Raw genomic sequence first — 25000 nt, forward strand, 5'->3', positions numbered from 1 at the left:
GATTGACAAACCCCTCTATCTGCAAACTTTGCATTTACAAAGTTTTTTTTCACGTTTTCTGTGTTTTTTCGCGTCTCGACAAGTTTTGTCCATTTTCTAACTCAATACCAGTTCCAAGGGGCACACCTACAGGGACACTATTGAACCGCTATTTAAGCTCCAGAAAAAGGCAATTAGAATTTTACATCATGCCCAATACAGAGCTCATACCAATGATCTGTTCATAATGAGTCATTTTCTTAAACTACATGATATATTTCAATACAGTAGCCTTCAAGTTATGTTTATGGCCTCACAAAGGGCTCTACCTGCAAATATACAGTCTGTTTACACTCAGAGATGGTCCACATGAACTCAGGGGTGTCCTGAAATTCAAACATAACATGGTGAATTCCACATTCAAGGCTCAAACGTTATCTATAGCGGGGGTGAAACTGTGGGACAATGTGAGCGTAGAAATTCTAGCCTAAGAGTGTTCAACCTTGCGGTAAAAAATGTATTGTTGGGAAACTATCAAAAACATGACTGGTTGTTTGGACTATCTCAACTGTGGCACACAGGTGCAAAAGAACTCACTGTGGAATAAGGGACATAAAACAACAGACAAGGCTTCAGAAGACGAAAGATACCCAGGCAAAATGGAGCTAATCTCATGGTCGCTCAGTGTTATTGACAAAGTGTTTACCAGCATATGTTATTCTTGTTCTGAAATTGTCATGTATCCATCAAATCTGCTGTTGAAACTTGGACTATATAACCAACATATACAACCAACATATAAGTTGATTGTAAATTAGGGGCGGGACATGGATAAGCATTCTTGCTTTTTTTTCTCCCATATCCCTTTTCGGTGGGTGCCGTTGCATGTTTGTCAAATTACAAAGAGTGATGAAGTGTTGCTATATGTATGTCTGCCAAAATAAACACACACATTAATTCATTCATTCAATAACTTAACAGATCAGCGTCAAAAGAAGGAAGGATTTGTTTTGGAGTTAAAAAAAAAGACTATTTGCATGAATGACCACAGCAAGTTTTAACTTGGAAGAGCCCAAAAAAATACACTACCTCTCGTTCAGCAGCGTGTCTTTCAAAGCACCCCCCCCCCACACACACACACACACTCCGAAACCTCTTTCCCTCTGTCTGTTGCTTCCTCTTTAACTCTTCTGTTAATGTGGGTGGATTTTACTTTTTGAAATGTTTATAATTGTAGCAATATGGTTGTTATAGTCAAGGATTCGGGGCATCTCTGATCGTTTGTGAGGGCATCAAAGGGTCTTCTGTGTGTGTGTGCGTGTTGGCAAAGCAGCGCGTACAGGACAGCAGCATGTTGTTTTCACTTGTTATTAAAGAGAAAGTTGATCCATCAACCTCTTGTTATGTTTGTTATGTATACAATACTGTGTAGCACTTTATATTGTGTTCAAAGTGTACAAACCTTCACTAGAATATGGACCTTTGTCAAGGCTGGCACCATTATTCATATTTTAACATTTTTTCTCATGGAGAAATTTGTTTCACTATATGAACTTTTTGATGTACAAACCCTGTTTACGAACCAATGAACTTCGTAAATCAAGGTTGCACTATATTATATATTGAATATATACCGTATTTTTCGGACTATAAGTTGATAATTTTTTTCCCACTCTTTGCACCCTGTGGCTTATAAAAAGGTGCAGCAGATTTATGGATTTTTCTTCACTAACGGCCATAATGTGTTATATTCAACAAATAGTTTTTATTAAACACGGACAAAGACACTAAAAAGGTGTGTTATTGTTTGTGCTCGGGCGCCATCTTTTGAATGAGTTCGCTCACTACAGCTGCTGCAGGTTCGACGTCTGCAGTATTTCCTTCTGTTTAGTGTCTTGAACCGGAAGTACAATTGCCGTTTCGTCTTTTAGTCGTCTATAGCATTTTACTCGTCTGGTTTCTTTAGTCATCACTCCAAGCAACGTTTGTGAGTTTTACAATGTAACTAAAACTGTTCATACTTACTAAACCGTCCCATGTGTGATGTCTGTAGGAGTGTTTTCATGCATATTTGTACGTACTATTGTAATGTAATCAAGCTGGCGTCGTTAGCATTAGCTAATAAGCTAAGACATTTACAAGTGTCTGTGTCCGTATGATTAACTTACAATGGCATTCTTTTTGTATTGTTTCAATTCCACAAATTCCTCAGTAAATTCACCAAAATGTCACCGTGGAGTTATTGAGTTTGTTTAGCTGATTGGACAGGGAGCTTCCGCAGCTAGTGGGTCCATGATGATGACTTCTGTGTTGTTTGATCAACCGTTTGGAAACAATTATGTAAATAAACATTTACAAAATATTTCTGTGTATATAACTCATTTCACAACATATGTGGCTTATAGTTTGGTGCGGCTAATATATGGTAGAATATGTTTTTCTTCTCAAATTTAGTGGGTGCGGATTATATACCGGTGAGCTCTACAGTCGGTAAAATAGGGTACATAAATGTTTTTTGACTCACCTCTTGCTGTGTGAGGGCAGCTTCTGAGGCACGTTGCGTTTCTTCATGAGTTTCTCCATGGAGTTGGAGGAGGCCGACTGTCTGGAGTTGTGGTGCTTGAAGCAGCCTGGATACTTCTTGTCCAGTGACTGCTCCCTCCTAAAACCCAGCAAATATTCACTTGATGACATGTAGACTAGACTGCGTAGTGAGTCAAAAGGACATTTTCTTACTTGAGCAGCTCCTTCTCCTTGATCTCCAGCTGCAGCATGATAGCGTTGAGCTCCATGTAGAGATTGTTGGCTCTCTCCAGCTTCCTCTCGTAGTGCTCCCGGATGTCCAGGGCATGTCTGTGTCAAGAGAAAAACCCCATGCTATTAATTTGATACTACACCGTATACTCTATATCAGACCTGGGCCATTATTTGGACTCGGGGGCCACAAGAAGCTTATCGGCACGGACCACAAAGGCGGACGCACACAATTTTCCAGGATTTATGCAGATCCCAAATACAGATCAGCAGGTACCAGAAGGTAACAAAAGTTTCTTTTGCATAATATTGCGAAACAAAACACCAGATAATATGTCTTACCTTATACACACACCATAATAATACTCCTATGTTGAAGCACAGTACAATCCATCAAGCGGTGCGGCTTCATAGCTTACCAAAGTCATACTAAAACATTTTGATGGATTTTTGAGCGCCGTGTGGAATGTTCTATATTTTTAATGGAACATATAAAATATTGGTGTTGTTTACTTGAGTCATACTGCCATCATATACAGTCTCACCAGTGTTTTTCAACCACTGTGCCGCAGCACACTAGTGTGCCGTGAGATACAGTCTGGTGTGCCATGGGAGATTATGTAATTTCACCTAATTGGGTTAAAAATATTTTTTGCAAACCAGTAATTATGTTGTTGTTGAGTGTCTGGGCTGTCTCGAGCTCGACAGAGTAACCGTGTAATACTCTTCCATATCAGTAGGTGTCAGCAGGGAGTTAATTGCTTTGTAGATGTCGGGAACATGGTTTGTCGTGATCACAATATGCGGGAGGCAGCGTGTAGGTAAAAAGGTATGCAACACTTAAACCAAATATAAAAAACAGGCGAGTGCCGTTAAGTGCCGCTAAGAAAAGGCATTGAAGCTTAGGGAAGGCTATGCAAAACAAAACTAAAACTGAACTGGCTGCAAAGAAAACAAAAGCAAAATGCTGGACGACAGCAAAGACTTACAGTGTGTGGAGCAGACGGTGTCCACAAAGTACATCCGTACATGACATGACAATGAACAATGTCCCCACAAAGAAGGATAGCGTCCGCAGAACTTAAATAGTCTTGATTGCAAAAACAAAGCAGGTGCGGGGAATAGCGTTCAAGGAAGACATGAAACTGCTACAGGAAAATGCCAACAAAACAGGAAAAGCCACCAAAATAGGAGCGCAAGACAGGAACTAAAACACAACACACAGGAAAACACCAAAAAACTCAAAATAAGTCACGGAGCGATGTGACAGGTGGTGACAGTACACCTACTTTGAGACAAGAGCTATAGTGATGCATGCTTGGTTATGGTTTGGAATTCATATCCAACAATTGCGTGAACGACTTTTTTTATTGTCAATATCGGCTACTGAGTTGCATTTTTCAATGATTTCTGCTGGTGGTGTGCCTCCGGTTTTTTTCAATGAATAAAATGTGCCTTGGGTCAGAAAAGGTTGAAAAACACTGGTCTACACGTATCTCTTATGTTTGACTGGTCACACTTATCATTACACCATGTACCAAATAAAATTGTTTCGAGGTCAGTAAGCACAACCAGAATTATTCCGTACGTTAGGCGCACCGGGTTATAAGGCGCACTGTCAAGTTTTGAGGAAAAAACAGGATATTAAGTGTGCCTTATAGTCCGGAAAATACGGTACTCCTTTTGCTCTGTATATATATTAATAGCATTTACATGTTAGTATGTCTCTGATGAATTCCAATTCCCATTTATTTTACATGGAAAGCTTCCCAATCCTTATCAAAGACTACCATCTAACCCTTTTTTCCCCCTAAATGACATTTATGACGTCTTGCGGTTGTCACATCGCCTTTAGCGGTGCGGGCCTCTCACCTCAGTTCCTCCCTGCGTCGTTTGATGAGCTCCTCATCCAGCCTGTGAATACACGTGCCCTCGGACTTGATCTTCTCAAAGTGGTGCCTGACCTCGTCCCTCCACTCCGCCTGAAAGCCAATATAAACCATCACAATCAGAGCGGATCCTAAAGGACTCGGGTGAGGAAGAAAAATGTACCACAAAGGAATATTAACAGTTAACACAAATGCATTGTAATCAGATTTAATGAGCTGTGGGAATCCTCTGCATCGCGGAGGCAAAAGCCATTTTGGCGATGAATGCTGATCAATACTCAGGGAGCAGAGGTGAACATGAACTGACATGCCATGGACACACATACAGCCGCTTTTCTGCACAAAGTGTGGCGTGGCAAGCGTTATCTGATACCTGTCATAGCAAGAAGGTCACGTGTGTGTGTGTGTGTGTGTGTGTGTGTGTGTGTGTGTGTGTTTCTATTCGTGCATGAGTGATGCGCTTCTTATTAAGCTAATGGACTCAATGTGCACTCTTCAATCTGGCCAGGCTCCTTCTTGTGCGCTCTCTGCTCCACACCATTAAAGAAATCAATACACTCCAGCAGCAGCAAATACTTCTTCCCTGTGTCACGACAAAAATCCATTATGGGGCAAAGAGAGGAGAGAAACCGGGGAGGACTTAGAGGTGGGTGTGGGGTACAGGGAGAAATAAAGGATAATGGAGGCTTTGCAGCTTGACCTTTTAAAAGGAAGCGGCAACGTGGTACAGAAGAAAGAAGTACTGCATGCTTATTTTCTGTTTCACTTCTCCTGCCCGTCACACCACTTGAAATGACAAGATGCCGGCAGGGAATCAGGCATTTTCAACATGACAAACACAAAGAAACAACATGTGCAACAACAAATGCAGCAGTGTGTAGCGGCTGAAAAGGAAGCTCATCATTAGCAGGCTCCCAGGAGGCCCAGGGGGGCCCCAGCAGTGGAGCTGCAGCAGACTGGAAACAAAAGTCACGCCTTTGATGGAAAATTATTAATATTTCCAGCGGATAAACATCGGTGAGCCTAAATAAAGTCAATTTTAATGGAGACTTTTTTAATTGAAGGGCTTTTGTGGAAAAATAAATGTTTGTGGCTATTGTGCTTTTACTTCAAAACAGTGCTGATGCAAAAATTATCATCTGCATTCAAATATTGCAGCAACTTGCTAAGCTAACATTAGCATGTGTGTTATTAATGTTTCTGTCCGACCAATCAGCAGCCAACAGGAGTTGAGCAGTTTTATAGATTTTAATACAATACTGCAGTCAGGGCCGGCCCCTGATTTAAATCCTCTATGGCCCGGGGGCCAGAACTGGTCTGCCACATCATTTAATTTGGCCTGTGCGTGTGTGCCAATAAAGTACTTAAGAATTAAATAAAAAAAATATTAAAAATTAAATACATTTTAAAAATGTATAAATAATACATACATAATAAAATGAATAAAAAATCGTAATAAATTAATATAAAAAATAAATAAAGCACTCCATCTTTCTAACTAAATGTTTTCGTTCTTTCCATTTAGACAGAAAAAAATGTATGTAATGCATGAAATTGCATGTGTTTTAAACTTTAGATAAGGGATGTCCAAAATACGGCCTGCGGGCCATGTGCGGCCCGATGGGGTCGTCAATGCGGCCAGCTAAAATCACAAGTTTGTTTTTGCCTAAATTTGGTCACCTGTGGATTGAGTTGAGGTGACATTGCTGCCCTCTTGTGGTCAAAGAGAGAAGCGATGGTCAATGAGCACAAATCTAATTTGACAGTGACTGGAGCACAGCATCAATTTATATGACCAAATCCAAACAACTTTCCCCACTTATGGTGTAAACTAACTATAACCAACAAACATAACACACCTCCTGCTCAGTGAACAATACGTATAAATAATAAAAAATTACACATATATCAATCCATTACAGTGCGTTATGAGTGAAATATGAAAAACACTTTCTCCACACTTCCCCATACTTGGCGCATTTTACTTGCTTGATATTTCTGACAAATTACAAAACTTTAAGGAGGTCGTCCGGGAAGTAAACAAGGAAGGAGTCGGACTTTCACATACTCTTAATATTCAATGTTTTATCGTTTCAACTTCATATTGTATTGTCGCCAGGGTTTGATGTGGGGCGGGGGTTGTTAAAGTTGAAGAAGTTGACGTTATGTGTTGTTATTCAGTCTGTTATATTAATCAAATGCAAAGTGTTATTTTTGTACAAATGATTGTTGTTACGTCACAATCAACGCTCTGTTGTGTGGCAAAAGAAGGCGTATTTGTGTATGCATGTCTATGTGTGTGTGTGCGCTTGTGTGCTTAACAGCGTATTTGCGATTACCCTCGAAAATATGGCTTTACCGCAGTTTGTACTGTATCTTTACATGTCTGGCAAACTTCCCTATTCACACCTAAAGTATTACAATCGCCGATTACGTGTAAAAACAGCTGTGTAAATGTGATCAGAGCTCACGCTGAGACAGCAGACAGTTATGAGAAATAATAATTTAAAAAACACAACTGAAGCTAATGTAGTGATTTCTATACCAAATTTATTTATATGCTTATTTAATTACATTACACATATTTTTTAATAAGTAAACATACTTCAGCAACTTGTCCAGGGTGTACCCTGCCTTCCGCCCGAATGCAGCCGAGCTGTATAAATATATATTGTATATACATTGAGGTACTTGTGATTAAGGGCTATATAAATAAACCTTGATTAATTGTGTGTATGTAAAAATGTATCATATATATATATATATTTACATGTATATGTGTGCACATATATATGTATGCATATATATTGTTACTTTACATGCAGTCGGCTTTAAAATGTAATATCGGAAATTATCGGTATCTGTTTCAAAAAGTAAAATTAATTACTTTTTAAAACGCAGCTGTACGGAGCGGTACATATCTCAGTCAGCAGCCCCTCCCCTCTCCCCTCTCCCACACACAACACAGGAGTTGACGACTGCAGCATGAGAGGTTTACTGGCGACGCTTGATGAACTCATCAAACTGCCGCGAGCGCAGCATAACAACAACAAGAGTGTGTTGTTGCCGGTGCTGTAGCCGTGGCTAACAAGCCAGCTCGCTCGGTGACTGACTAACGACACCATGTCTATGGTTTGGGATTTTTTAAAGTGTGTCTGACGGATAAAAAACTGGCAATTTGCAATAACTGCAAAAAGTTGGTTATGCGAGGAGGAACCAAGACGTCTTCCTTTAATACGAGCAATTAGATCTCCCACCTCTTCAAGAATCATGAGGAGATACACGATGAATACAAGCGAAAGATGGATGAAAAGCAAACACCGAAAAAAAGTAGTACCACACAGTTGTCGCTTAAAGACTCCGCCAAAAAAATAAATAAAATACAACAAAAACCACCCCAGGGCGAAAGCCCACGTTGTGGTCAGGGACAACGCACGCAGTATGGCAAAAGCTACGGTGGAGTTTGGTATGGCTAGTCTGCCCTGCATGGCGCACACTTTGCAGCGTGCAGTGAACGGAGGTGCCCTGTCTCAACGCAGCATTTCAGAAGCTCTGGCTGACTGGTAGGCCACTTCAAGCACTCACCACTAGCTTGCAGCACATTCGTGTTACTCATACAAATACGTTAGAGCAGGGCCGATTGAGCCCAGTTTATAATTTCCTGTTATACAGTATACCAGGCAGCCTTGCACTAAAGGAGGACTATGTTATTGTTGACTTTATTACTCTAGTATACACTGGACAGAAGTTGTGTGCCTTCATTGTTTTTGTAGCTGTTGTTTTGAGGCATGTTTAAAAAAAAAACTAAAAAAAAACGCACTTTGTGAAAGTCAGAGTATAGTATTTCCCATAGTTGTAGTGGGTATCAGGATTATCTCAGGGAGAGCATGTCCCAAATTCCAAGTTGCTGTTTTGAGGCATGTTAAAAAAAAAAAAGCACTTTGTGACTTCAGTAATAAATATGGCAGTGCCATGTTGGCACTTTTTTCCATAACTTGAGTTGAAGTTGTTCTCTTATTTTGGAAAACCTTGTTACATTGTTTAATGCATCCAGCAGGGCATCACAACAAAATTAGGCATACCGGTAATAATGTGTTAATTTTACGACTGTATATATCAGTATCGGTTGATATCGGAATCGGTAATTAAGAGTTGGACAATATCGGAATATTGGATATCGGCAAAAAAGCCATTATCGGACATCTCTAGTATCTGCTTGTCACCTTGACTTATGGTTTCAAAGCAATTTATTATTCTATTTGTATGTAAACATTTTTGTAATTAAATGCATAGGCAATTGGTCGCTTCATCGGTTCGTGCTCATAGACTTAAACTGGTCAGATCTTGTCTTAGACTTAGATTGGTCAGAGCTAGTCTTAAATTTAGATTGGTCACATCTAGTCCAGCTGCCAAAACCCCAAAATATTTATACTCCAAAACCAGGAGGGTGTGCCTGGGCAAGGATAATTTCGCCCTATCTTAGTTAGAAAAAGAACTGTTGAGATGCAAACAAACAATCCTAACTGTCAAAGCCAATAACAGTTGTTGAAGTGTAATTTCCCCTCGTTAGCATTGAGGTATTGTGTGGCAGAACGATCGCTGTGGATCGACTACTACCAGTCCTAAATAGTGGGAATCAGAACAGATTTGCCTTTTGCTGGAACTTTGCCTTAATATACATACTTTCAATTCATGGGAACATTTTACCGACAAAAACACGGTTGTGCCATGGGATCACCTGTATCCCCAATAGTAGCAAACCTTTACATGGAGAGCATGGAAAAGAGAGCTTTGAGCTCTTTTTAGGGAACAACACCAAGTCATTGGTACAGATAATATGGATGACACGTGTGAAAATCAGAAACTAAGAAGTGCAAGCCTTCATCGAGCACAATAACTCAGTGGACAAAAACATCAAGTTCACACGTGAGGATGTCAAAGACAGTAAATTGCCTTTTTTGGACTGTGATGTCCACATCGGAGAAAACAGAGGCCTCCATGTCGGAGTTTACCGAAAACCCACACAAACCGATCAATACCTACTTTTTGACTCACACCACCCACTGGAACACAAACTGGGTGTTATCAGAACCCTACAACACAGAGTTCATAATGTTCCTACCAGCCCACAAGCCAAAGAGAAAGAGCATAGGCATTTGAGGGAAGCCCTCAAAACCTGTGGTTACCACAGCTGGTAATTTGTGAAAAGTGCATCCAGTTCCAGAAATAACAAGAACAGAGTAGATGAGGAGGAAAAAGGTGACGGACGCAAAAATATTGTCATTCCATATGTATCAGGTCTATCTGTGAAACTCGGAAGAATTTTTAACCAATACAACATCCCAGTACACTTCAAACCAGGCAACACCCTGAGATGGAGACTAGTGCATCCTAAAGACCGGACACCCCACACCCACAAAAACAATCTGTGTAATGATGAATGCACTGATTCATATATTAAGGAAACAAAACAACCACTAAGCCAACGCATCGCACAGCATAGACGTCTACCTGCACCTCAGGGAGAACAGCAATCCTTTGAGAACAAAAATGTACAGATTCTCAACAAGGACGGATGGTACAAAAGAGGAGTGAGGGAAGCCATACTATACCATACAATACCATACCAACTTTATTTATAAGGCCCTTTTAAAAACAACCACAGTTGAAGAACAAAGGGCTGCACACCACAAATAACTACAGGCAAAGGACAGACTAAAAAATAACATTTAAAACAGAGGTAAAATACACATTGAAAAAGCAAATACAAATGATCTTAAGAACAATTTGTTAGATAAAAGCAGTTAAAAAGTTAAAAACAGTTAAAAAAGTTAAAGGCCTACTGAAATGATTTTTTTTTATTTAAACGGGAATAGCAGATCCATTCTATGTGTCATACTTGATCATTTCGCGATATTGCCATATTTTTGCTGAAAGGATTTAGTAGAGAAAATCGACGATAAAGTTCGCAACTTTTGCTCGCTGATAAAAAAAAGCCTTGCCTGTACCGGAAGTAGCGTGACGTCACAGCAGATAGGATTCCTCACAATTCCCCGTTGTTTACAATGGAGCGAGAGAGATTCGGACCGAGAAAGTGATGATTACCCCATTAATTTGAGCGAGGATGAAAGATTCGTAGATGAGGAACGTTACAGTGAATGACTTGAGAGGCAGCGATGGACGTATCTTTTTTCGCTCTGACCGTAACTTAGGTACAAGCTGGCTCATTGGATTCCACACTCTCCTTTTTCTATTGTAGATCAGATTTGTATTTTAAACCACCTTGGATACTATATCTTCTTGAAAATGAGAGTCGAGAACGCGAAATGGACATTCAGTGCCTTTTATCTCCACGACAATACATCGGCGAAATGCTTTAGCTACGAGCTAACGTGATAGCATCTTGCTTTAACTGCATATAGAAACAAAAGAAATAAACCCCTGACTGGAAGTATAGATAGAAAATCAACAATACTATTAAACCGTGGACATGTAAATACACGGTTAATGCTTTCCAGGCTGGCGAAGGTTAACAATGCTGTGCTAACGACGCCATTGAAGCTAACTTAGCAACCGCACTGCACAGAGCTATGCTAAAAACATTAGCTCTCCACCTACGCCAGCCAGCCCTCATTTGCTCATCAACACCCGTGCTCACCTGCGTTCCAGCGATCGGCAGAAGGACGAAGGACTTCACCCGATGCGTTTGGCGGCCCGGAGACGTAGGAAGTCAAGGTGAAGTCGGCGGCTAGCGCGGCTAGCGCGGCTAGCGCGGCTAGCGCGGCTAGCGCGGCTAGCGCGGCTAGCGCGGCTAGCGCTCCAACAAAGTCCTCCTGGTTGTGTTGCTGTAGTCCGCTGCTAATACACTGATCCCACCTACAACTGTCTTCTTTGCAGCCTTCATTGTTCATTAAAAAAATTGCAAAAGATGTCCAGAATACTGTGGAATTATGAAATGAAAACAGAGCTTTTTGTATAGGATTCTACGGGGTACCATAACTTCCGTTACTCGGACTTCGTCACGCGCATACGTCATCATACCGCGATGTTTCAGCCGGATATTTCCCGGGAATTTTAAAATGTCACTTTATAAGTTAACCCGGCTGTATTGGCATGTGTTGCAATGTTAAGATTTCATCATTGATATATAAACTATCAGACTGCGTGGTCGGTAGTAGTGGCTTTCAGTAGGCCTTTAAAAACAGTTTAAAGTCACATGCTGGGTTAAAAGCCAGTGAATAAAAATTGGTTTTAAGAAGAGTCTTAAAAGTAGCCAAAGAAAGGGCCTGTCTCACATGGAGAGGGAGATCGTTCCAGTGTGTCAACGTTTAGAAACCATCCCTGAACACAGGAGGTGGTCTGCGATGCCACCAATCTCTCACATACAATACTGTCCTTTCAACCATTCCTAAAAGACTCTGCAATTTAGCCTCCAACAAATAACAGGAGTTAGAAACATTCTCGTCACAGAAGATGACCAGAATGCCACTTGTGCCATTTATTTACAACTGAATGGAATGCTTACGTTAGGGATTCCGACTATTTAGGACTGGTAGTAGTCGATCCACAGCGATCGTTCTGCCACACAATACCTCACTGAGGGGAAATTACACTTCAACCACTGTCATTGGCTTTGACAGTTAGGATTGCTCGTTTGCATCAAAACAGTTATTTTTCTCACTACAATAGGGCGAAACCATCCTTGGCCAGGCACACCCTCCTGGTTTTGGAGTATAAATATTTGGGGTTTTGGCACCAGCTGCTGGACTAGATCTGAACGATCTAAGTCTCTGAGCATGAAATGATGAAGCCTACTTGGATGAGAGGCAAAACGTCTTCTAAGACAAACCAAACAGTCCAGTTGCGATTGATTGGATGTCCTTTGTAATAGTTTTAGGTCAGTTTAGCAGCATAGTGGCCGTGTCCATTCAACAGCTTATAGAGATAATTGCTGATTCAGCATCGCTTCGAAACCCCGTCATCGTGACAGACATGGGTGTCTTTCAAAAACGACAGCACTATTTAAGTTTATATTGTTGCCAAACCCATCCATCCATCCATTTTCTACCGCTTCTCCCTTTTGGGGTTGCGGGGGGTGCTGGAGCCTATCTCAGCTGCATTTTGGCGGAAGGCGGTGTACACCCTGGACAAGTCGCCACCTCATCGCAGGGCCAACACAGATAGATAGACCACATTCACGCTCACATTCACAAACTAGGGCCAATTTAGTGTTGCCAATCACCCTATCCCCAGGTGCATGTCTTTGGAGGTGGGAGGAAGCCGGAGTACCCGGAGGGAACCCACGCCGTCACGGGGAGAACATTCAAACTCCACACAGAAAGATCCCGAGCGCAGGATCGAACCCAGGACTACTCAAGACCTTCGTATTCTGAGGCACATGCAGTAACCCCTGTTACACCGTGCTGCCCTGTTGCCAAACCTTTTCCCTAAAGATATAGGGCCTAATCTAGGACGATCCAAAAAATTCTGCGCAAACTATAAAATTGTGTGTACTATTAGTGGACCTGTTGCGCGTGATCTACTTAGACTGCGTGTGCAATTAAAAAATTGTTCCAGACCGCCTTATTTAAATGAGGATTTTGCCTGTACTATATGGGGCTTTTACCAAGGACAAAACTCGACCATTCACTGCACATTCATGTTATCATACTCCATGTACCAGCAGCACACATCTATAATGTGCAAGCCCTTTTCTAAATCGCGATCTAGACAGCAGAATAATTTTAAATTGTTTTAAAATCGCTTGGAATCGCTTGCAATTTGGTCAAACGGTTCTCTTATCGATCCTTCCAGGGGTGGGAATGAAGTCGCATAGTGACGTCAGATCTCAAAATGGCGGAGCCCGGGCGCAACAAATGCTCTTCAGTTGACTACATTTTGAAAGAATAGATTGCAACAGCACTGCTTTTAATAACTATAAGGCTGCTAGTTCATTAGGAGGAGGACATGCGAGCAATATGCTGAAACATTTGAACACACAGCATGGAATATATAAAAATGAAAGTCGTGTTTTTAACCGCTCCTGTCTAATCAATCAATCAATCAATCAATCAAAGTTTATTTATATAGCCCTAAATACCGAGTGTCTCAAAGGGCTGCACAAGCCACAACGACATCCTCAGATCCCACATCAGGGCAAGAAAAAACTAAAAAAAACCCAATCCCAGCAGCAGTAACGTTAGCACGTCATCTGAATACAACAGGTACTAACAAACACCTATCATGTTAGCGCTATTATTTGTTAAATTCAAATGAAAGCCTTCTCATTTAGATTAGCATGACGAAAGACAAATTCTAACTGGCTCTGAGGCAGCAGCCCCAGTTCACGTCTGCCGCTAGACCGATGTCACCAAGCAGCGACTAGGTATGTGGTCAAAAGTTTGCATTTTCGGTAGGTGAATGTTCAATTGTAATCAGAGAAAAGTTGCATGTTTTCCTGAAGCCAGATTTTCTCTGTCATTATATTATACATGTGAAACTCATAAAATTTTAATATGGTTTAAAAGTCTATTCATGTCAGCAGTTAACTGCAAATGTGAAACTAATCTGTGATATTAACTCAGGGGTCAGGAACCTTTTTGGCTGAGAGAGCCATGAAAGCCAAATATTTTAAAAAGTATTTCTGTGAGAGCCTTATAATACTTTTTAACAATGAATACAACTAAATGCTTGCATTTTTAAGTAAGAACAACACTTTTAGAGTATACTAAGTCTCTTATCTTACCATTAATGCGACTTCTGGTGCTGCATGGTTTTGCTGATGGCTTTGTAGTCTGGTTGATACGTGGTTATTTTCAACACTGTGATTACCAGCGGAATTATTCATTACTTGTCATGTTAAGTAGTGTCAGCTAAGATTTATCTGAGAGCCAGATGCAGTCATCAAAAGAGCCACATCTGGCTCTAGAGCCATAGGTTCCCTACCCCTGTATTAACTCGTTACATGCAAGCCTTTATTTGTTATAATTTGGATCACCGTGGCATTTTCAATTCAAAGTGTTCATAAACTATAAGCCATAATCATCAAAATTATAACCAATAAAGGCTTGACATACCTCACTTTGCATTTAATAAGTTAATATCACATGTTACTATGTTGTGTAATTTGCACATAACTAAATTCTACAGAAGAATATGAATTTATTATAATTATTTACAAAAGTTATTTTTTCTTCTCTGCAACATATAGTATGTGCCTCTTGAGACCTCACTGTAGGCTTCGTAAGGTCATCTTACTTCTAAACTAAACAAAATTGATGCTGAACCATCCTTTTTTACCTCTTTTTTTCTAAATAAGAATCGATAAGAGAATTGTTAAGGAACCGAATCGTTAACGAGAATTGAAAGTGGAATCGAACCTGGAAAAATCTTATCAATTTCCATCCCTGAATGTCTGGAATGACTCAAACGCCAGAAAATGCATATTGAAAGATGTTTTTCAGCTACAAGATGTATTACAATAATATATTTCCCGAATAAAAAAAACATTTAAAATAAAACGCCAAAAGACAACAACATGCATCAATTGAATTTTTTTTATGAGCCCCTTAAGTCATCCAGCAGCTTTACAATTATGAAAGGAAATTGCTGAATAGACGATATGTCTAATATTTTTTATTTCTGACAATCCAAATAGTTTGATACACATAGACATAGGACGGAGGATTCTCTGTCCGCCGTCTGTCTTTGAGGCACGAGCACTCCTCTCTCACAGCCGTGTGCGTAACTTTCAGTTTGCACCTACTTTTCAGTTGTGCTAAATAAAACGCAAAATAGTGCTCGCATATGTAAAAAATGTTTTTTCATTGTATTTCATTATTCTACCACAACTGCTTTTTATAGTGAGTCTAGTTAAATTCCATTGTTGGCTAATTATTTTTACCTGGGACTGGAAGTACGTTTCTTGCGGCGTGGACAAGATGTCTGCTGAAGCGATGTCCAGATGCAGGAGAATCTGCCGGAAGGAAGGTCTGTTTCTTGGTTTGCAATTCCTGCATCGGAACAGACCATAGAACATGAATCCTACTTTCTGAACGACCTCTTTGTCTCTTAGCGTATACAAAAGGGATGAACATTACCAGGATTGCCTCAAGAGCAGCTTGAAGCTATCAGGGCAGCTGTCTGGTACGGGCAGCTGCAGGCTGTTGTTGCCCACTCCCCAGATGATAGCTGACGAGTCCACGTCCTTGTAAGGCACCTCTCCTGTCAGCATCTCCCACAGCACAACACCGAAAGACCTGCACACACGCACAGATGATGCATATTTATTTCCACACAGAGCTGTGCACAGAAACACTACCTGAAACTGACAATTCATCTTGCTTTAAGGCCTCCTTTCTTCTATTTGTGTAGCACAGGAGGAAATATGAAATGCCAACATAATGAACAAGTCACTGATGCGAAGGATATGAATCTAAGGGGAGCCATTTGTTGGCGCCTTCTGAGGTTGCCATGGGGACATCGTGTCCAAGGTGCCAAGAGTGGCATTCAGGCGGTGTGTTTATATTAGCAGCTGTGTAAAACACCTCCTCTAATAGTATAGTATTTTATTTGGTTTTAGCTTACAAACCATTATGTGTTTTTATTGTGGTTTATTTTAGTTTTTAGGTCTTCATTTTATTTTATTTCAATTACCGTATTTTCCGGACTATAAGGCACACTTAAAATCCTTTTTTCCCTCAAAACTCGACTGTGCACCTTATAACGCCTAATGTACGGAATAATTCTGGTTTTGCTTACCGACCTTGAAGCAATTTTATTTGGTGCATGGTGCAATGATAAGTGTGACCAGTAGATGGTAGTCACACATTAGATATACATTTAGACTGCAGTATGATGGCAATATGACTCAAGTAAACACCAACATTGTATATGTTCCATTGAAAATATAGAACATTACACACAGCGTGCAAAAATCTATCAAAATGTTTTAGTATAACTTTGGTAAGCTATGAATCTGCACCGCTTGATGGATTGTACTGTACTTCAACATAGGAGTATTATTATGGTGTGTGCATAAGGCAAGACATTATCTGGCGTTTTGTTTCGCAATATTATGGAAAAGTAACTTTTCTTACTTTCTGGTACCTGCTGATCTGTATTTGGGATCTGCATGAATCCTGAAAAATTGCGCGAGTCCGTCTTTGTAGTGCTGACATCATAGTCATAAGCTTCTTCTTTTTCTCTATCTTCTTGTTATGGACATTCATCCTCCGCTGTTGCCATTTCTAATATAAAGTAGTGTAAAGTTCTCACTTATATCTGTCAGTAAACTTGCCATGAAAGCACTAAAACATACCGGTGTAGTGAGTTTACATTATTAACCCAAGGAACTTTAGTTATAGAGGGTTCCGGTCGGACGGTTTTTCACGGGCCACATTTCCGGCGTTGTTGTTGCACTAGTGAGCCACGGATGAGAAGATGCTGCTCCGTTATTGATTGAAGTAAAGTCTGAATGTCATTAAAACAGTTAGTTCCATCTTTTGACACTTTTTCCACTCCCGTCCTTGCACGCTACACCGCTACAACAAAGATGACGGGGAGAAGACGCTGTCGAAGGTGAGCCACGTAAATAAGACCGCCCACAAAATGGTGCATCCTGAAGCGACTGTCAGAAAGCGACTTGAAGATGATCTGTAAAACATCATCTATGCAACATTTTGACCAAAGAACCACCATTACATGTTATGTAGACCACAAGGAAGTCTTTTACATTTAGAAAAAAATAAATAAAAGGACTCCTTTAATGCGCCCTATAATTTGGTGCATTTTATACATGAAAAAAGATCAAAACTAGACCATTCGTCGGCAGTGCGCCTTATAATCCAGTGCACCCTATGGTCATTTAATTATTTTTTATTTTTTTAATATATTGTATCTTTGTTAGTTTCTGTGCTTTTTAGTATGTATTCTAATAATTACTCTGTACAGCACCTTGGTCCACTGTTTTTGTTTTTTTTAAGTTCTCAACAAATAAATTTGAATTAGATTTAATTCTCTTATTAGTAGAAAATGGATGGATGGATCATTAGAATTAAAGCAACAATATGTAAAAAAATGTCTACAAAATAACGTCAGCCCCATTCATCAGACAGGATCTGTTAACAGCACAAACTACTGATATGAAGGATAGCATCAGCTGTATGTAGGGTTTCCCACAGTACCGGAATGTATTTGTGGCACTGAGTTTTTAGGTTGTAGTGTCATCATCTAATTTGCACAATTGACCACAAAGCATATGCATGTCATTTTTATTTAGGTTATGGGAGAAAGCGAAAAAAAAATTAAATTAATTTTCTTCTGTTGCTTCTTGTGTGTTTTTGTTGCCTGTGAGAAGTGGAGGGCACAGCAGCTTTGACTGCTTGTTGAGAAAATCCACATGTGCTGTCATGTCTCCAAAAGTGTTCAATAACATTTGACTTGATGCTAGTGGCTTTAAAAAAAAAGAACCTTATAGTCGTCTGAATATTCGTTAGTTGGCAACATTCATCCCTCCTGCTCCTTCTTCTTATTCTCTGGCAGACAGGTGTTACGAAGCAAGGTCACGATGCCATCTATTGTACCGTTGGAACAACGAGCTACATTCACACACAGTCCCATCATGAAGTGTTTATGAGCAGGCTTATGAGTAAAATATTATTTTTAACTGTAGAGGAGCTGTGAAGGACAAATATGAACCAACTGTTCATTAGTACTGTACTACTTCAAAGTAATTGACATACAACTGAATACATAATTCATTATGAGATGTTGCAGCAGTGTCCTTTTTCAACGTGCATATGGCATTTTTTTTTGCACATGACTGAGCTCACTCTTTTACTCCTTTAATACAGGGACACACTTAGCAACTAATTGCCCATAATTCATTGTCCATCTGTCTAATGATGATAAAAGTAAGGGATACCAACTTTATTTTACAACCCATAGGGGGCGCCACTAATGTAATGTGAAAAAAAACAGACAATTGAATGCATGATAACAGCCTATCAAGTGATTTCCATACAAACTATGTGGTATGTGGAGGTGATGTGCTCTACTTCTGCATGGAAAGAGCTTTTTTAATCCCATTTTCACCTCTCTGCTAATGCACTGCTGGCCGGGGGCCAAGGCAGCCGCAGGATTGGAAGGTTATTCCAGCCTCTCCTGAGCACTGCAGCATCTGGCAAATCAATTATTAAATTAGCCAGCGTTCCTTTTTACGAGGAGCAAGAGTGATGGAGGGATGCGGGGATGTGGAGAGGGAGGGTGAGCGGCTTTAACACACAGGGCACCCCATCACATGAGGCCGGGTGCCTATAGAATTTCTTGTAATGAGATCTGGTCATAGATTTTCTTGAAATAAGATCCCCACACTCTGTACTGTAGTAGGTTCTGACAAATATCGTCTATGTTGATTCGCTGAAGCAACATCCAAAAGGTTACTTACCAAATGTCCACCTTTTCTGAGACGGGCTCGTTGCGTATGACCTCAGGGGCCATCCAGGCCACCGTGCCGGCAAAGGACATCTTGGTGCTCTTGTCGCTCAGCTCCTTGGACGTGCCGAAGTCAGAGATCTTCACCCCGTCGTCGTAGGTGATGAGAATACTAGAAAGACGTGTTGGTTAAGTTGGTCTAGCGTTGGCTCAGTGGCATTGCATCACTCACTTGGGTGATTTAAGGTCCCTGTGGATGATCTTGTGGAGGTGAAGGTAGTTCATGCCGCCAGCAACGGCCATTGCCCAATCCATGAGGAGCGAGGGGGTGATCTTCCTGCCCGCTCTCAGCACCTCGTAGAGCTGGCCCTGGGCACAGTACTCCATGAGGATGCAATAGCAGGGGGCCTGGGTGCAGATTCCTCTGTGCAAAGTGACATTAGACAGATTAGAACAGGAGTGTCAAACTTCTTTTTATTGAGGGCCACTTCAAAATTACGGCTGCCCTCAGAGGGCCACTTTAAATGATGTGGCGACCCACATTAAAAAATGTGGCGGGCCACATTAAATGACATTGAATGAACTGACGGGCCACATTAAATGATGTGGAAAACCACCTTAAATGATGTGGCAGACCACTTAAACAATGTGGAAGACCACATTAAATGATGTGGAAAACCATGTTAAACAATGTGGAATGACCAAATTAAATGATGTGGAAAACCACATTAAATGACGTGGGAGACCACATTAAACAATGTGGAAAACCACATTAAATATAGAGGCAGACCACGTTAAATGTTATGAGAGACCACATTAAATGATGTGGGAGACCACATTAAATGACGTGGAAAACCACAATAAATGATGTGAAAAACCACATTAAATGACATGGGAGACCACATTAAATGATGTGGCATACCACGTTAAACAAAGTGGAATGACCACATTAAATGATGTGGAAAACCACATTAAATGACATGGGAGACCACATTAAATATAGTGGCAGACCACATTAAATGTCATGGGAGACCACATTAAATGATGTGGGAGACCACATTAAATGACGTGGAAAACCACATTAAATGACATGGGAGACCACATTAAATGATGTGGAAAACCACATTAAATGATGTGGCAGACCATGTTAAACAATGTGGAATGATCCTATTAAATGATGTTGAAAACCACATTAAATGACGTGGGAGACCACATTAAACAATGTGAAAAACCACATTAAATATAGTGGCAGACCACATTAAATGTCATGGGAGACCACAATAAAATAGACAAAATATACATGTTTTAACAACAATAACGTTTGGAAATGACTAATCTGAACAGGAAAACCTAAAACATTTGTAAAACTTCAGGTTAGCTAATAAAAAAGCGAGTGAACTTAAAATGTAAAGGAAATTAACATAAATATAACTAAAAAACATGCAGCATAATTATTATCATACAAAGATATTATCATATCTACCCTGACTCTGCATCTCTCAATCCCATATTTGGTGGATAACAGGGGAATTATTATTAATATAGGGATTCTTATTTATTCACATTCATGTTTTTGCAAGCCAAATATGTAATTTTCAAGACAAATGTTTATATCATATTTATAGCATGCATTTATTATCACTAATTTCCCATCATACTTCCATTTTCATTAGTAATTTGATCCAAAAAGTCAGACAAAATCTAAATTGTACAAAAAGCAAAGCAATGTTTTTCATTTGAAATCCAGTTAATCCATTGAGACACCCAAAATACTATAATTACTATAACTATAGCTTTACAAGCAGAAAACAATGCAAAACATAAAATTGATAAATGAACATTTAACATCACTTTTGCCTTTATTGAAGATTGTAAAAAGATTAGAAAGGAAACAAGGTAGAAAATCTGTGTCTATGAGTTTTGTACTGAATTTGATAATGTTTTTCATCTTTTTTTAATCAAAGTGCTGGTACTCGCAACTTTCTTTGTCCCCCTGGTAGAGCATTTTGCAGTTATATATTCCTAAAAAGCACTGAGATTGAGTCATCAATGCAGTGGATTCTTTGTTTCGGCACTCGATGAAACAGAAATGTACTAGCTTGTTTTGCGCAATTTTTGAGACAATATATGACATTTTTGTGGAAAACAAAACATATGAAAAGTGAGGTATTCAAAAAACTAAGATTTCCACGAGAAGTTTCCAACAGAGAACATTTTCAAGTGCAAGTGATAGAATTTTGGACTTACTTGAAAGTAATGATGTTGGGGTGTTTGAGCTTGCGGAGATGCTTAATGTCCGTTTCTTTTATATTCCGCACTTTCTTCACGGCCACTTCCTGTCCGTGCAATTTCCCCAGAAAGACGGCGCCTTGTGCCCCGCTGCCGACCCACTGTAGGTCAGATATCTCCTCGAAAGGGACTTCCCACGCTTCTGCAACAGGAAGAACCAAATTCTGCATCACTTTAAGTCTTGAAATACATTCTCTGATCATTAGCAAAGTAGTGCAACAAGAGGTGTCCTGGCTGGTCCACTATTATTAAAGACAGCTAACGTTGGTGATCTGGGGGGTTTTCATGGCAATAAAGACAAGCTAGTGGACAATCAATGACTCTGCCATATTGAGGGAAGCTGATATTTTAAGAAATTATATCGGAAAATACTTCATATTGGTTTTTTAACTGTACTCCATCCATCCATCCATTTTCTACCCCTTGTCCCTTTCTGGGTAGCTAGGGGGCTGGAGCCTATTCCTGGACAAGTCGCCACCTCATCACAGGGCCAACACAGATAGACAGACAACATTCACACTCACATTCACACACTAGGGACAAATCTTAGTGTTGCCATTCAAACTATCCCCAGGTGCATGTCTCTGGAGGTGGGAAGAAGCCGAGGTAGTCACGGGGAGAACATGCAAACTCCACACAAAAAAACCACGAGCCGCAGGAATTACACCAAGGACCCATCACAAAAAAAAAGGATTTATGTATTTTTGTGTTTTCTGAGGAGGGTTCGGTTCAGTCAGATGCAACGTTTTTGTTAAGATTGGTCTTTTCTTGTATTTTGGTAAAGTCATTTAAAGACTGTAGATATAGACTTTTAAGAGCTAGCAGCTACACAACCGCTAAGCACACAATAGCACACAAGCTAGACATACGTAATACGTTTCCTTAATTAAACAATATTGCAGTCTGAAACAGCCCATTTGTCCGTATAAAAAATATCAAATAAATATATTTGCATATTACCGTATTTTCCGGACCATGGTGCGCACCGGATTATAAGGCGCACTGCCGATGAATGGGTCTAGTCAGGTCTATTTTCATACAAAAGGCCACCAGATTATAAGGCGCATTAAAGGGATCATATGATATTTTTCTAAATGTAAAAGACTTCCTTGTGGTCTACATAACATGTAATGGTGGTTCTTTGGTCAAAATGTTGCATAGATAATGTTTTACAGATCATCTTCAAGCGTCAGGATGCGCCGTTTTGTGGGCGGTCTTATTTACGTGGCATCTTCTACCCGTCATCTTTGTTGTAGCGGTGTAGCGTGCAAGGACGGGTGTGGAAGAAGTGTCAAAAGATGGAGCTAACTGTTTTAATGACATTCAGACTTTACTTCAATAAATAACGGAGCAGCATCTCCTCATCCGTGGCTCACTAGTGCAACAACAACGCTGGAAATGTGGCCCGTGAAAAACCGTCCGACTGGAACTCTCTAATAACTAAAGTTCCTTGGGTGAATAATGTAAACTCACTACACCGGTATGTTTTAGTGCTTTCATGGCGAATTTACTGACAGATATAAGTAAGAACTTTACACGACTTTATATTAGAAATGGCAACAGCGGAGGATGAATGTCCCATAACAAGATGATAGAGAAAAAAAAGAAGCTTATCGACTACGGTGACTACAAAGGTGGACGTGCGCAAATTTTCAGGACTTATGTAGATCCCAAATACAGATCAGCAGGTACCAGAAGGTAAGAAAAGTTGCTTTTGCATAATATTGTGAAACAAAACGCCAGATAATATGTCTTACCTTATACACACACCATAATAATACTCCTATGTTGAAGCACAGTACAATCCATCAAGCGGTGCGGCTTCATAGCTTACCAAAGTCGTACTAAAACATTTTGATAGATTTTTGAGCGCCTTGTGTAATGTTAAAATATTTTCAATGGAACATATAACATGTTGGTGTTGTTTACTTGAGTCATATTGCAGTCTACACATATCTATTATGTGTGACTGCCATCTACTGGTCACACTTATCATTTCACCATTAACCAAACAAAATAGCTTTGAGATCAGTAAGCACAACCAAAATTATTCCGTACATTAGGCGCACCGCTTCATTTTGAGAAAATTAAAGGATTTTAAGTGCGCCAGATAGTCCGAAAAATACGGTTCTTACACATACAAAGTCTCCAAGGCAGAAGTGTATTCAATAAGGAACTTGTCTGCATCATTCAACTTACTGCGCCCTGAGCTTAACTTAATTAAATGATTGTGGCCATCAGTATTCGATCAATATCGGTATCAGCCATTACTCAAGGCTCTAGTTACGGTATTGTATTGGAAGTGAAAAAGTTGTATCGGGACACCCCTCGCAAATATTGAAAAGTAGCAATAAATAGCAGACAATCTCCCCACATATAGGTTTGTAAGCCACATCAGTACATTACAGTAGGCAAGGTGCTCCAACTAAACTCATGTACTCAGTCAGTGTGCAGTCCTAATCTCCCGTGTGTAATTCTCCATCAGCCTGCCAAATCCTTCTTAGTACCTCTTTGGGGCTGACGTGAAACAAGGGTGCAACACTGAGAGGGGGGTGGACCAGAGGATTGGAGAGGCTAATGTGGATCTATAAAGGGGCAGGGAGAGGCGAAAAGGGTGCAAAAGAAGCGAGGGGATTCCCTTAAGGAGTCAGCCAAAGACAAAGAGTTTATGTCGAGGAAAATATAAAGCACGGCACGCCATGAAGATTCAGACGCATTTGTCATATTAATAGGAATGTTATGAATGATTAATGCACTCTGTGGCTAATGAGCCCTTCACTGTCTTTCATTTCAGGCGTGTGATAGATCTCCACTGGTCTGCTTTGTTCGCTTAATAGCAAAAAAATGCAGTCTTTTGCAATCAATAAAAAACCTTTCATTGGCTCAAGAACTGGTTTTGCTCGCATCTCTGATTTAGTGTTGATACCTCCGCTAAGGAAGCTGTTTGACATGCAGAGTCAGGATACATGAAATTCAACATTTGGGTGGAAGAAGGTGTACAATGCACACCCATACTTGATTCATCAACTATCGTTCACAATCATTATGAAAGACATGACGACGGATGTATTTAAAAAAAAAAAAGTTTTAACTTGTAATTAAAAGTAAATAAACGTCTGCTTACAGTGGAGCCAATGGGAGGTCCTCTATTTCGCCCATAAAATCCAAAAAATACAGCAGCCCCGCGACCCCTTCAAAAACCACCAACAATACTACATTTACATTTTGAGATTTGAATATAAACCAAGTATTAGGGATATTGTTATTATAGACAAAGACAAACTATTTATAGGTGGTGCCGTGATCACATCCGTGTGAACCTATGTTTACATCATCTGCTGCTTCCTTGCTCCCTGTAAGTTTATTCTAGATCATAAATCATGCATCTCACCTGGACATGAGACGTCTGAGTAGGTATTCCGACAAGTCGGGACACTTTGACAGTCATTTAGGACCCGAAAATGGCGAGGACGACACAAAAAGACGCATGTTCACCCCCGACACCCCACCCCTTTTCTTTGTGAGGTTTATGAGACGTTCTTCACCTAAATGGGAATATATGAACATCCCAGCAGTCTGCATCCTAATGACAGCAGATGTTGTACAGTAAGTGATGTTTTATTATGTTTGTTGGCGCTCATAAAGTCTGCAGTGAG

At 40.2% G+C, this 25000-nt stretch overlaps 1 protein-coding gene across 2 annotated transcripts in view; it reads right to left on the reverse strand.

Moving 5' to 3' along the window:
• Positions 1-25000, reverse strand: part of LOC133643155 (mitogen-activated protein kinase kinase kinase 12-like) — a 63941-nt gene that overhangs the window by 14130 nt on the left and 24811 nt on the right. For both annotated transcript variants that reach the window (XM_062037569.1, XM_062037568.1), the window contains exons 3-10: positions 21303-21486; positions 19288-19479; positions 19069-19227; positions 15722-15880; positions 15526-15634; positions 4606-4715; positions 2716-2832; positions 2504-2641 (exon numbers count right to left, since the gene is read on the reverse strand). In XM_062037569.1, coding sequence (XP_061893553.1) covers positions 2504-2641; positions 2716-2832; positions 4606-4715; positions 15526-15634; positions 15722-15880; positions 19069-19227; positions 19288-19479; positions 21303-21486 — 1168 coding nt within the window. The remainder of the gene's footprint in view (positions 1-2503; positions 2642-2715; positions 2833-4605; positions 4716-15525; positions 15635-15721; positions 15881-19068; positions 19228-19287; positions 19480-21302; positions 21487-25000) is intronic.

The sequence above is a fragment of the Entelurus aequoreus genome, linkage group LG26 (assembly GCF_033978785.1).
Source record: "Entelurus aequoreus isolate RoL-2023_Sb linkage group LG26, RoL_Eaeq_v1.1, whole genome shotgun sequence".
Classification (NCBI taxonomy): domain Eukaryota; kingdom Metazoa; phylum Chordata; class Actinopteri; order Syngnathiformes; family Syngnathidae; genus Entelurus; species Entelurus aequoreus.